The sequence below is a fragment of the Ruditapes philippinarum genome, unplaced genomic scaffold (genome assembly GCF_026571515.1).
Source record: "Ruditapes philippinarum isolate M1 unplaced genomic scaffold, ASM2657151v2 ctg6032_1_1_1_1, whole genome shotgun sequence".
Lineage (NCBI taxonomy): Eukaryota > Metazoa > Mollusca > Bivalvia > Venerida > Veneridae > Ruditapes > Ruditapes philippinarum.
In genome coordinates, this window is record NW_026861721.1 from 75,018 (window position 1) to 89,071 (window position 14,054).

The 14,054-nt window shown below is 33.4% G+C and overlaps 1 protein-coding gene across 1 annotated transcript; it reads right to left on the bottom strand.

The window, feature by feature from the left end:
• Positions 1–729: 729 nt before the first annotated feature.
• LOC132716596 (coadhesin-like) lies at positions 730–12,396 on the bottom strand. Its single transcript, XM_060699906.1, has 9 exons — positions 12,267–12,396; positions 11,585–11,623; positions 11,199–11,278; positions 10,867–10,935; positions 10,172–10,295; positions 9,745–9,864; positions 9,083–9,253; positions 2,172–2,342; positions 730–1,319 (listed from the first exon to the last, which is right to left on the bottom strand). The coding sequence occupies exons 1-9, from the start codon at positions 12,280–12,282 to the stop codon at positions 910–912; spliced, it is 1,200 nt and encodes a 399-aa protein (XP_060555889.1). The 5' UTR covers positions 12,283–12,396; the 3' UTR covers positions 730–909.
• Between the last annotated feature and the right edge of the window lie 1,658 nt (positions 12,397–14,054).

Genomic DNA, 14,054 nt, shown 5'->3' on the forward strand with positions numbered 1-14,054 from the left:
AAACTATATAACCCCAAAAATAGATTTATGTAAGTGGATAAATTTATAGGTGATATATATTAATATAAAATATGTAAATTAAGATAAAAAGATTATAAATTAAAATTACAGAAACAAAGTTATTTGGTCTAAAAATTCTACATATGTACATATATACACTATTGTAATGGATAAATGAAATTAAATATTAAGTGCAATCTTTCATATTATACAAACATAAGAAAGGAAATGTTGATTATTTCATATTAGTTTATCAATTTCGATGAGTAAAGTTCATACCTTATTTAATCAACTTTCTTCATTTTTTTCTTGTTCTGCCTTAAATTTGTCTTAACTGTTTTAGCGTTCACTTAATTTAAGATAATATCATAGATACATGTATTATATGTTTTATCATATATAATAATATAATATATTATTTTCGAAACAATGATGTTATGCTATTTTGCAATTAATCTTTAATCGTAGACATGGATATAATAAGAAAAATTGATTATTAACATATTGAATTTAAATAAATGTACAATAGAAAAAGGTTTCTGCACTAAGTCCAAGTAAGTATGACATACAAATATGTGAATGAAATATATTTGACTGTCAAATGGTAAATTAATACCCAATAAAAACGCCTTTCTTATTCTATTAAGGTAACAAAGAAATCAATTATTGTCATATCTTTGGTTTAAAACATCTACATATGAATCAAATTTGAAAGTACTAAATTGTGAAATAATTCATGTAGTTGTAGTTTAAGCCAACAAATATTCTTTACATGACATATTCACTTCTTCAATAGTTTCATTTTTTGTTAAACAAATAAAGATGAATAAGTTTTTAAAATAGATGATTTACATTTCCTTTCTTTTGTGAAATATAATTCTTGAGAAATCATTTTGTTCGGTGTAACAATTAGGGATTTGAATATTTTCCAGAGAAAGAATTTCTGTAGTATGTACTTTGTGGAACAACATTACCAGTATGTGTCCCTAATTTCCATTGAACAAAGGCTTTGTCACCTGATTTCATTTGTGCAATTGCTTGTGTCGAGTAGCAGTTACTATAGTAGTAATCAAGTCCGTAAGCGGTCCCATAAACCTTTGATCCTACCATTATATCAAAGCTAAGAGTTTTTTGTTTAATTATACATAGCTGAGCATTAAAGATGTACGTTCCATCTTTAGGGGCAACAAACACACCAGTGGACGGGTTGTATGCTCCTCCTTCATTCATAAGTATATTAGAAAAAACCATAGTCTGGCCAGCTCTTGGACTGCAGTCCGTAACAAAGTAGGCGTTAAATGCAACAGATGAGTTTGATTCTGAAACGTGCAAAAGGCAACATTTCACATTCTGAATATACTGGCTCTATTTGATTATACGTGTATATTTAAAAACGAATACTTTAACACAGTGTGTATTAATTTGATATTTTTTGGCTCATTTCGTGAACATGAAGAAATATCGGGGCGAAAACAAGCTGATTAGCGAGGGAGCGAAAGGAGGTTTGGATGTATAAAAAGGCGGGGACGCGGAGCGAAAACACGATAATTACACGCGAAGCGAAACCTCAAGCTTTTTAAGAATAATTTGGTGGCGATGCGAAGAACATCACGCTAATAAGCACCATATAACAATAAATGTTTCACTTCGCAGCCCGCTGTTTTACAATTAAATATCGACTTTTTGCTCCGCACTGATAAGCGTGACTTCGCTCCACGTTCCCGCCGTTTTTAGCTTGTTATTCCTCGATTTTTCGCTAGCACAGTCACACCAAATGGCACAAATCAGCCACAATACAAAACAGATACTTTCAAGGCAAAGATATATGCAGCATTAGCAAAACCTCACTTTCTAGGTGAATTGCCTCTTGCATTGATGTATAATATTGGTATTAACTTAACTTTTTTATCTTATGTCAGAGAAGCAGCATTTTGTCTTAAAATGCATCAAGGAACACATGCGGTCCTACATTATTTCCATTAGAAAATTAAAGTCATTATGCTACTATATTTTATTCTAACAAAACAGTGTTTACACTAAATGTCTAAGTCTAAAGGTATGACAAGAATATTCATCAATTTTTTATTTCACATGTCGAATTTAAATTTAAACAGGTATGAATAGTCATGATATTTATATTACTTGTAAATTAAGTAAGTAATTTAATATACCATCACATGGGTTTTGCTTGCACAGTCTGACATCCATCGTATCCCCAAAGCAATGATCGCCATGTCGTAGAGGAGACGGGTTAGTACATGTACGATGTCTCTTCTGTATACCTATATCGCATGTTACAGGGCATGACTCCCAACTTGACCATCCCGCCCAGCCCCCATGAACTAAAATTAGATACAGTAGGGTGAACGTTTCGGTTGTCAAAAATAGCGTTTTTCGTGCGTCCGTTTTTCGTGTAACGTGCGTGCGTATAGCGTGCAACGTGCGTTTGCTGAAACGCTTTCTCAAGCGTGTATCGTTTTCAAGCGTTTAACGTTTTTCGTTTTCCGTGTATCGTTTTTCGTTTATCGTGCGTCTGAAAGCGTGCGTTTCTTATTTAGCGTGCGTCTGCGTTCGTCTAAGTACCGTGTTTTGCGTCTGTTACTATTCAGAAGTAAAAGAATATCTTAGATAGATATATTATGTAAATTTCTTGTTTCTTAAACATGTAAGAGATGTTCTGTGTCCCTGTCAAAGAATAGAAATATTATATAAAGAAGTATTATTGTGATGTTTACATTAAAGTTTTAAAGTTTGTGACCTCGCGGTGAATACTGGTCAGATTTCTACATGCTTTACGCCGAAGATTAATTAGTTTTAATCCTAGTTTACATACGCATATAAGATTTAGTTACTAATTAATTGCAACATTTTTGATATTAAATTCAGCAAACACGTGTTTATATGCGTACCAATATATATTAGATATGAGGTTCGTCAGACATCAAATGATGGTAATCAGACTCGCACCCCACCCCCTTTACAAGTTCATCTTCTGACTTTTCATCAAAGACTTCCGAAACCAATCCGAATCCTATTTAGGGTGATAATTATTTTAGACAGTTAATCCCTATTTTTCTTGACAGATTTATATTGATATGTAACAGCCTGGCAGAGACTCGAACCCCTGACACTCGGAATACCATTCCGCGGCTCTTGAGTTCCTCCGAGCTATTCGGCCGCTTACACGTTTTACTTGTTAAAATACTGAATCGTTACAAACCTACTGTGTATGCAAATATTTCTTCGAATTTCCCAGGGTTACTTAATTAGCATTGTGATTTAATTTCTACCTGGGCTATACAAATGTTATATCAGTCACAGGCTGAGAAAAAAGTGAATCCTGGCATGGACTCGAACCCGTGACCCTCTAAATACCGTACCGCGGCTGTACCGACATTTGTTAATAGTTTCATTATTTGTACATGTATAGTGAACATTTTACTAATCATACATTGTACTATTTCTATATTTTTGTACAAATAAAAATTGCTATATTTTTTCTAGATAAATTCTATGGTGGCTAAAATATACCATGATGTACTTTTTAGACATGTAATCACAACAGACAGGCTAAGCCACCCTTTACAAAATTCCCCTATCTGTCAGCTCATTATCAAAGCATAGACTACTACTTTTGCATGTGGCCTGGGCTTTTAAAGCCCTTTATTTTGTTTCCAGATCTGTCTGACAGTCATATTGATGTATTGTTATTACTTGTGATATTTAATCAATATATGTTTTGTTAAATAATGATACCTTGATTAGGGATTTCTATGAATTTCAACCAGTCCAATCAAACAAAGAGAATACAATGATATAGCAATATTCCTATTATGTACAATAAAAAACAGTTACAATTACTATTTTAGCAATCTTAATAAAATTGTCAATCCTTGTTTCCTGATCCAGTTCAGTGTTTACATGTTAAAAGTTAAATGAGCCGCATCACGACAAAACCAACATAGTGGTATGGCGACCAGCATGGATCCAGACCAGCCTGCATATCAGCGCAGTCTGATCAGGATCCATGCTGTTCACTTACAAACTGTATATCAAGTAGAGACACTGTTAGCGAACAGATGCGCAGGCTGGTCTGGATCAATGCTGGTCGCAAACCTATTATGTTGGTTTTATCGTGACCCGGCTCAAATATATCTTAATCTTATATGAGGTCCATATTATAACCCACTTTGATAAACATATATAGCTTTTTTTGATTTTTATTCTGTATATTATCTAAAATCACTTTAAAGATTTATCAATCCGTAATCATTACTTAACATAATACCCCTTTAAGATACCCGAGATGAGCCAGTGTTGCCCTTTGCTAACTTAAAAGTATATAACCTATCCATATATAACCATATAATTCTTTGAAGATTTTTCTCAGCTAGGTATGCTGTAGTCCCAAGTCACTTGTTTAACTTCCCTCAAGTAAGTTATAACCTCAAAACTGATAAAATTTTAACTATAATATACCTAAATATCACTTATGTATTTATTTAAATTTACAAAAACCCATTTTGCATACTTATATCTTTTGGGACCTGTACAATTTCAATTGATTGTAATTTTAATTTTCCTACAATATCAATTTTATGCTTCATAGGTAGGTCAGTTCATTAAAAAGAGCTTAATACAAGATCCCTATGGAAAGTAATGTAATTGATAACTCAATCCAAATAAACTTTATTAATTAAAAGCTTTAATAAGATGACTTAAAAAAGAAGATTTCAATATTATTGTCCATGAAAAATATATATGTTATAGTAAATTCCATGTGGACCCCAACTATTAAAGAAAGCAGTGCCACATAAAATGTTGATACACCGGGTAATTTTACCTTAAACTTAACCTCTTAGGAAATGATACAGAATTTTTTATATAACATAAATCTTTTATATTAATATACAAACATATTTAATTGACTAAAATAAGGTAGTCCTAACAAATTTCATTTCAAAATATGAGAATTATGGCAAATCTCCTAAGATGCCTAAATGTCCAAGATAATGCACTAAATCACTACAAAATATGAAAATTTTACCAAATTATAAGAGCCTTGGAATTTAAACAAAGCTATAAGAGGAACATTAATCAAGCTATAAGAGGAACATTAATCTATCATATTAATTAACAAACGTATCTAATTGACTAAAGTAAGGAAGTCCCACCAAATTTCATTACAAAATATAAGAGTTATTGCAAATTTCCTGAGATACTTTACTGTCTTAAAGCCTCGGTCTCACTTACTCCCGGCAGAGCCCAGGACCATCCGGGTAAGTTACCGGGATGATCCGGGACGATCCGGGATGAAATTATTGTTGCGGTCACACTTACCACGGCAGCACTACGGTAGTTCCCTACTAACCACCCAGGATGCACTCCGGATCATCCAGGCAGAGCCCAGATGAAGCTACGGTTCATGCCGGTGCTTCCCCGGTCGTTCCCGGATGACGCCGGAAGAGCCCCGGTTGACCCAGGCAGAGCCCCGGTCGATCCAGGCAGAGCCCCGGCAGAGCCCAGGACGATCCAGGCAGAGCCCCGGTAGAACCCCGGTGGATTGAAAACGCCCGAAAATGATAACTTTGATAAATAATTTTTAGTTAATTTAATATCTATTGTTCCAGAATAGTAATTCATGATGATTTTCTGAAAAATCCTTATGCAATACTGGATAGAAGGGAAATGGGAAGGCTTTTAATACAAACAAGTTCAATCATCACAAAATGTCCTTATTTTTTTTAAATGATCCGGGCTTTGCCGGGGCTCTGCCGGGATCAACCGTAGCTCTACCTTTATCCTCCGGGGCTCTGCCTGTAGTTACCTGGGCTCTGCCGGCATATACCTGGTCTCTACCGTAGCTCTACCGGCTATATCATACCCCGGATCATCCCCGGTTTGTGCCGGCAGAGCTACGGTGCTTTCCCGGTATCACCACGGTCGTTCCCGGCAGAGCTGAGGATGATGCCGGCAAAGCTATACCTTCCCGGATCATCCCGGACCACCCCGGGGATATTAAATATTTTATTCCATCCCGGGTCGAATGCCGGATGTTCCCGGATCATCCAGGACGTTGCCGGCAGAGTTACGGATGTACCCCGGTTTTTCCTGGTCGTTCCTGGATCACCCTGGACGTCTACCGGGGCTCTGCCGGGATGTAAGTGAGACTGTAGCTTAAGATAGAACACTTAAATTCACTACAAAATGGGGATTTTTACCTTATTATAACAGCCTAGGACATGAAACAGAATTATAAGTGCAACATAAATCTATTATATTAATTAACAAGCATATCTAATTGATTAAAGTAAGAATATCTCAATAAATTACATTGAATATTAAAAAAATTATGGCTTATTTCCTATTATGTAAAACTATACAAGCTTACACACTAATTCATTAAAAATGGGAGTAATATTACCTGATTATAACCTCATGGTAAATGAATCAAAGTTAGTTTAGCAACATAGTATTATTATATTAAGTAATACCTACATCAAATTGACTTATATAAGAAAATCCCAAAAATTTTCATTGAAAATTAAGAATTATGGCTAACTTTCTATAATGCCTTATTAATAACTTTACCACACTAAATCATTGAAAATTTGGGTAAGTTTACCTAGTTATAACCTTCTGGTCAAGTAAAGCCAAATAATGCTATACTATCAAGTACAACTACATCTAATTGACTAAAATAAGAATACCCTATTGAATTACAGTAGAACTTCTATGAGTCGAACTTCGATTAGTCGATTTTCTCGATGTGTCGAAGAAAAATGAAAGTCCCGACTTTTTCCCCTAAATATTCCTTATAAAAACCTATTTATGAGTCGAGATTTTATGTGTCAAATTTTTCGATGTGTCGAAGTTTTTTTGTGGTCCGTATAAAGTAAATCTAGTGCAATTTACCACAAATAAGTCGAAATCGTTCGATTATTTTGACACCTTCCATCTCGAGACATTTTTCACACCTTATCTGGCTGCGAAGACGATCTCAAATCAACTTGTGTGACAGGTGTTAATTACACAGCCGTGTGTTCAAACCGCCTTTGTTTGCGAAAAAATGTGTGATAAAATGCTTTAATCGTTACTATTTTAATTGCCGTAGTGGTATATGAAAGTAAACAGTAAGAACTACTTTCATTTGAAAACATCCTTGACCCCGTGTCGCGTGAGAATAACACGCGAACTATTTACTATAAGCTGGTTTAGTTATCGCCCTTTCGTATTGTTACGCCTTTTATAACTCTATTGTATACGTCAACGGGTAGTCCAAATAATTAGCATAATAATAATTATTTAACATGCTATTATATCATTGTAAAATGTAAATATCAGATTAATGGTGGAAAAACATGGAATAGGTTTCGTAATAGATCTTATAATTAGGACTAGTCACAGGTCGAAATTTTGTCATGGAATCGAGAGCGATTCATGAGTCGAAGTCCCGATGTGTCGAAGTTTTTACGCAAGTCCCTTCAACTTCGACTTACTGAAGTTCTACTGTACTAAATTAAGCATTTTCGGGGCCGTCCGGATTCAGTGGTTGTCCGGTTTTTGTGGTCCCCAACCAGTATCCATTAACTTTACATCACAAACGGTTTCCTTATTTTCCTCATTTTTTTCCTCTCGACTACTGTTTCAGACCTAAATTAAAATTGCGTTCTTAATATTTATATATACTCATATATTGTAATGCCCTAGAAATTTTACCTTTTTTTGTGATTTCACTGGATTTCAGCTGTTCAGTAGACTGTTTATTTCTACTTTCACTTTCGATTTGAGAAGATTTTACTGGCGACAAGACAAGATAAATCATGCGGTGTCCTAATGAAACATACAGGACATCAACTTAAATCTACGTATTGTGCCAGCAATTTAATCATTCCTGATTCTGGAAGCTTTTCCCTTAATGTTATCCATTTCCCTTAATGTTATCCGTGGTAGAATCCTGTGTTTTTAATCTGTTTTCGTGACTTCTGTCAAAATAGTTTATTCCTTTATTTTACACTCAAGATTATATAGTTCGATTGTTTATGATGCAGCCTCACTTAAAATATAGATATGCCTCATAAATCCATCTGAATTTAATTGTTAGCACTGTATATTTATAAAAATTTGCAATGCATAATTCAATGTCGGCCATGTTGGACTATTACGTAGAGATTACGTAGTGAATGCAAGGGATAGTTCTTTATTTGATTGCGCATAAAAAGGAACACGTTATCCTAACTATTTTACTTTCGATATTAGCGCACGATAGCTTATAAATATTTCTTAAAATCATTTGTTGAGGCTGTGACAAAAATTAATTTCGGTGCTAGGTTGAGTGCATTTCAGTTCTTACATAAACTCGTTTAAAATACATTTCTAGCTACCATACAGTACAGTATAGATCTAGATCTATATGATAATCAAAATTTATCGCTATAAACGATCTACAGTACATGTAGCTATTTAAAGTTGTTAAAAACCTAAAATGATTACGATGTTTTAATAAAGGTTTAGAAACGTTTTCATTTTGCGTGCGTTTTAGCGTGCGTATATCGTTTAGCGTATTTCGTTTAGCGTATATCGTTTTGCGTGCGTCTGCGTATTTCGTTTCGTTTTGCGTGCGTATAACGTGCGTTCGTATAGCGTGTAACGTGCGTTCGTATAGCGTGTAACGTGCGTTTTGCGTGTAAACTGACACGTTCACCCTACTGTAATACTACATTTCATACAACGAATGAAATAGTGTCAGTATAAAGATGGTCTTGATTTATAAGTGACATTTTCTCAAACTGACTTGCTCAAACTGAATGAATTGAAACGTGCATCCAGAAAATCGATATTGGCAATGCATAATTTTCCTTAATGAAATGCATTACCTTTTGTTTCTGTTATGATTATTTATTCTAAATTATAAGCACCTTAACAAAAACTCGAATCATATTTCATCATCACACGTAAATTAGTAAATTCTTAATAATTTGATTGACCGTACATTTATTGCTCATATTTACAAAATGCTCTCTACCTGGTTTTAGACTTGAATATGCATGTAAACAAATGAAGTATGAGTTATATTGTTTACCTGGACATAATGGCCGAGTACACGGTTTAAAGTCTGACTTAGTTCCGTTACAATCAAGACCTTTGTATGCAGGTGCAGGGTTGGTACACGTTCTGATTCGTGTGTGTTTTCCGTGACCGCATGTGACGTCACATGATGACCACGATGACCAATCGGCCCAGTTTCCGTCAACTTAGAATAGATTATAACAACATATGTAGATGTTTCCAAACGATGATCATACTTATGTGTGCATAAGGACGTTGTAAAGACATAAAATTAAAACTGTTCAATATAATTTCTTTAAACTTGGCTTAAACAGAAACATTTAAAGCGGAAAAAATCTGGGGACAGCTTCTCATTGACAAGTTATTTGCCGTTGAATTGAACTTTTTTCTTGTTTACTTTAAGGGCAGATAATTTACAATGTAGGGAAACAATACCCTTTTCTTCTTATTTGGATAAAGCTTACCTTCGTTTTAGTCAATATACAAAATTTAAAAAACAAATTAAGAGTGGATATTTTTGTCCACTTCTTCTCTTAACCTGTGCATTTTTACTAACAAACAAGCCTATTTTTGAAGAAATTTAAGTACCTTTATTTTCTGTGAAAAAAATAATATAAGGAAATGCAAATTAATTTTGTGAGCACTTTATTAGAAAAACAGCATAAAGATAGTTACCTAGATCACACAGTTTGCAGAATTTACGACAAACTAACTTGGCTTGATGGATATCTTCACAGATGTCGAAACCTTTGTTCCAGAATGCACAGTTTTCTGTATTATCGCTGCATGGGGGAGCTAAAATTAAAGATTAAAGACTTTAAAAGTGAGTGAGTGAGTGACCGAGTGAGTGAGTGAGTGAGTTGGTGAGTTGGTGAGTGAGTGAGTGAGTGAGTGAGTGAGTGAGTGAGTGAGTGAGTGAGTGAGTGAGAAATTTCAAAGTTATGAAACCTAGAATTAAATATTTGTGTATGTTTGTTATACATGAATACAAATAATTACTCTTAAAGACATATTTTTATATAATAATGAAAACAAATCGTACAAAAAGTCAATTATAATTTATTTACAGTTTTCTGTTAAAAGATGAGTAAGGGCTACAAACGTGTTTTGTAGTTACAGAGGTCTTTGTTGCATTGATCAACACCGCAGCATTCTTCACATTCTTGTATCAGTTGACCATTGCTCAACTTTGACACGTTAGTGTATACTGGTATGCTACCGCAATTCTGTAAAAATGGAGATGGTGAATGTGAATAATTGTGTTCATTGTAAAAACATTTATTTGAAAAAAATAAAACACTTTTTTTGCCATTTTCACTGATGATACGAGTAAATGCAATGTCAATATTATTGCACATAAATGGCGGTTTTAAAATTTTCACATCAAAACATATGATTGATGCACAACTCAAGTCTTATGCTTATATATTTCTCATTTGCGAAAATATTTTCATTACAGAAAATAAAATGGCTTTCGAATGTACGTTTGACAAAGTGAATAATCATTATGCTCAGCTGAAACGTTTTAGGCAAACAATATTAAATAGTGTTGTTTCTAGAATTGTATGGCAAATTGTTTGTTCTACATGTTTTTATGTCGGAACAAAGTAAAAAACTGTCAAAAAGATATTTTGTCTTATTTGTACTTAGAGCAATGCTGCTACATCAAAGCTATCTTATTCAATAATCTTTTTTATATTGACTAATAATGATACTTTTTGAGTAAAAACACATGTGTTTATTTTATTAAAAGTACTTAATATATAAATATTTAATAAGGGAACAAATGTATCTTACTTCATTTTGTGTACATCCGAGTGTGAATGAGGCAGATTGTCCTTTCTTTTGTAAACGTTTGAAACATGACTGAAGGTAAATTTTACAAGAAATAACAATAAAAAATGTACAAAATGTAAACTTATCCCTACAAATATCATCTTTTAGCAAGTCAAGCGTTAAACTAAGCAACGAAACCATAATTCCATCAACCAATCAAAACGTTTTCAAACAATTACATTTATTATTTGTTTGTCATTCTACTGAAATTTGCCTGATTCAGTTCCGTTATTTTTATAACACCAGTGAACACATGTACTACAGAACAAAATATAAGAGTTAAATATAATTACCTCTCTTTTTCCGCATGTTGTAATAGTTTTACAACTATCTAAACTGTCAACGTTGTTACACGAATAACAAGATAAGGAAGCTGAAAAATTCATCAATTGTAATATTTACATTTATAGATATTGTACAATTTCGGTGTAGTTTCAGGAAAGTTCACGCACAAAACGCTTAACATTCATATTTTTATCTTATCTACGTTTTGTATTGACATTTACTGGCAATGAGAAATTTCTTTATTTTTGATTTATTTGCGAACAATGCTTTTTCTTTATCATCACTTGATGAAAATACTTGTTTCCGATAATCATCATACAATAATGAACCGAACGTATCGAGTTCTGTTTATTTATTATAAAACTATTCATAATTTTTTTATAATGGAACTTACCAACGTCTCCAGGAGCAGCCAACAGGAAAAGGAGAAATCCTGAAAAAGAAATTTATATAATATCAAAAAGACCCATTATTCCTCAGAATTGTTGTTTTATTTTATTTCTCAAATTTGTTTTTAATATTTGGTGTCCTGTTTATAGTTTATAGATTTATGGATAGAACAATTATTCTATTGTTGAAAACCGCCTCCGTGGTCGAGGGGTTAGAGTCGATGACTTCTAATTCAGATACCTCTCTGGCGTGGGTTCGATCACCGGGAGATGCTTTGGTAGTTTAGCGCGGAGGAAGGTAGTCTAGTACTGGTGTAACTCTCAAGGAACGATGGTTAGGAAACTACCCGCCTATACAACTGACATACTGTTGGGAAAATGCGTAAAATGACAAAATCAAAACAAAACCTATTGTTGAAATTGAGTCAAAATTGATCATTCTAAATACTCAGTGAAGTTTCTTTAAAAGTTCATAGAAAGTAAGTAGTACAAGTATAGTATAGTAAACTTGAATAAATTTAGTTGCAACCTAATGAAGTACTTCGTAGGTCGTAATGAATCGATAACTTCAATTGTAGTATATGTCATTAAACATTGCATACAATGCTTTTTTGTGTCTTTGTGTTTTGTTTAATGTTACCATGGGGTTATTATTATCTATAATACAATAAAGATATTTTAACTAACCTTTATAAAGCATCATGGTGGTTTTTTCTTCACACGAGTAATCCTAAATGATGAACGCTGAAAACAAGTGTGTATTCAAATTACGATGTTTTTAATTCAGTACTTTTATATTTCTGTCTTTAATTCTCATTTCATGAAATTTTATTTTGAGTAAAATGAATCATAATGAAAGTAAGGTCTGTCTCAAATATAAAGATAACATAAAACAAACAACAAACAACATTTATTCTATATTAGTTAAAATTCCATTATTCTTATTCATGCAACTTATTTGAATAATATGAATCATACTGAAAACAAAAAAGTCTGTCTAATAATGAAGATAACATAAAACAAAAAAAACTTACTAATATATTCATTTCAAATTAGACAATAAGAAATTACTCAAAAATGGTAAAATGTATTAAGTAGCAACTTTAAAGCTGTGTTCTATTATATGATTTGTTTATATTGCATCGCAAAATCGCAGTTTTATGTTCTAATACTTCTGATGTTGTTTTATACGTTACATGCCTTAATCAAAACTTATGTCACAGGGTGAGAAAAATGTGCAGCCTGACCGGGACTCGAACCCGGGACCCTCGGAATACCGTTCCGCGGCTCTACCGACTGAGCTATCCGGACGCTTACACATCTTCTCCCCTAAATAGTGAACAGTTCTAAACCGTGACATACTCCCCTGCTATATTGAAATTCGTCCTCGAATTTCACAGAGTTACAGAGCAATGCAAATTAAACTCTGAGCTATATCAGTCACGGCCCCACGTTGGGCGCCAAATGTCACAGGGTGAGAAAAATGTGCAGCCTGACCGGGACTCGAACCCGGGACCCTCGGAATACCGTTCCGCGGCTCTACCGACTGAACTATCCGGCCGCTTACACATCTTCTCCCCTAAATAGTGAACAGTTCTGAACCGTGACACTTAATTATATTTGATATTATGACATTATGTTTTAAAACCTTTGACTAAAATAGATGACTGAAAATACATATCTTTATATGAAAGAACATTATTGAAAACAATTGAGCAATGTCTGTCAGATAAATTTAAGTAGGTATTTATAATGAATTTAGATATTAAGTATTTTAAAATAAAAACTTCACTTTGACATTATGTAGAAATTTAGAGGTAAAAGAAACACTTTGAAAATACTGACTTACCTCGTGAAGATATTCATCCTTTAGAGCTCCGTGCGCATGCGATGTGTTTATAAAGACACATAAAAACAGGAAGAAAAATAAGTGTTTGCTTCAGAGGCTAATAGAATGTTATGCAAATGTTTTACGTCTTACATTTGGCTTTTCAATTACGCCGATACTTAACGAATTAAGCATGCAAAGTTTCTATTGTATATCAAACATGCATTCTTGAAACAGTTTTCATTTTTTTTGTTTTTGCTTATATATACATAAATTAATTGTTAAATTGTTATCTTAAAACGTTTAATTTGGAATTGGCTTATGTGGAGACTCAATCAAACCGACCCTGCATTTTGCGTGTCATTTTGTATGCTTCCGAGGGATCACACTTTATCCAGATTTTAGTATTTGTCATTCATCAGGTGCAAACTAAATCGTATATAGTTCTTTAATAAGTGATTCAAAGTTAAAGCAAACACTGTTTGTATTTTTGGTAAATATACTTGTATCAATACATAGAAGGAGAGCTTCTCACAATTTAAAAAAAAAGAACATGTCAGAGTTTACGGCGTCAGAATTGCAATGCATGTCCTTTTAAATTATGATACAAGTTGTACTTGAAATATAATCATAATTGAAGATATTGA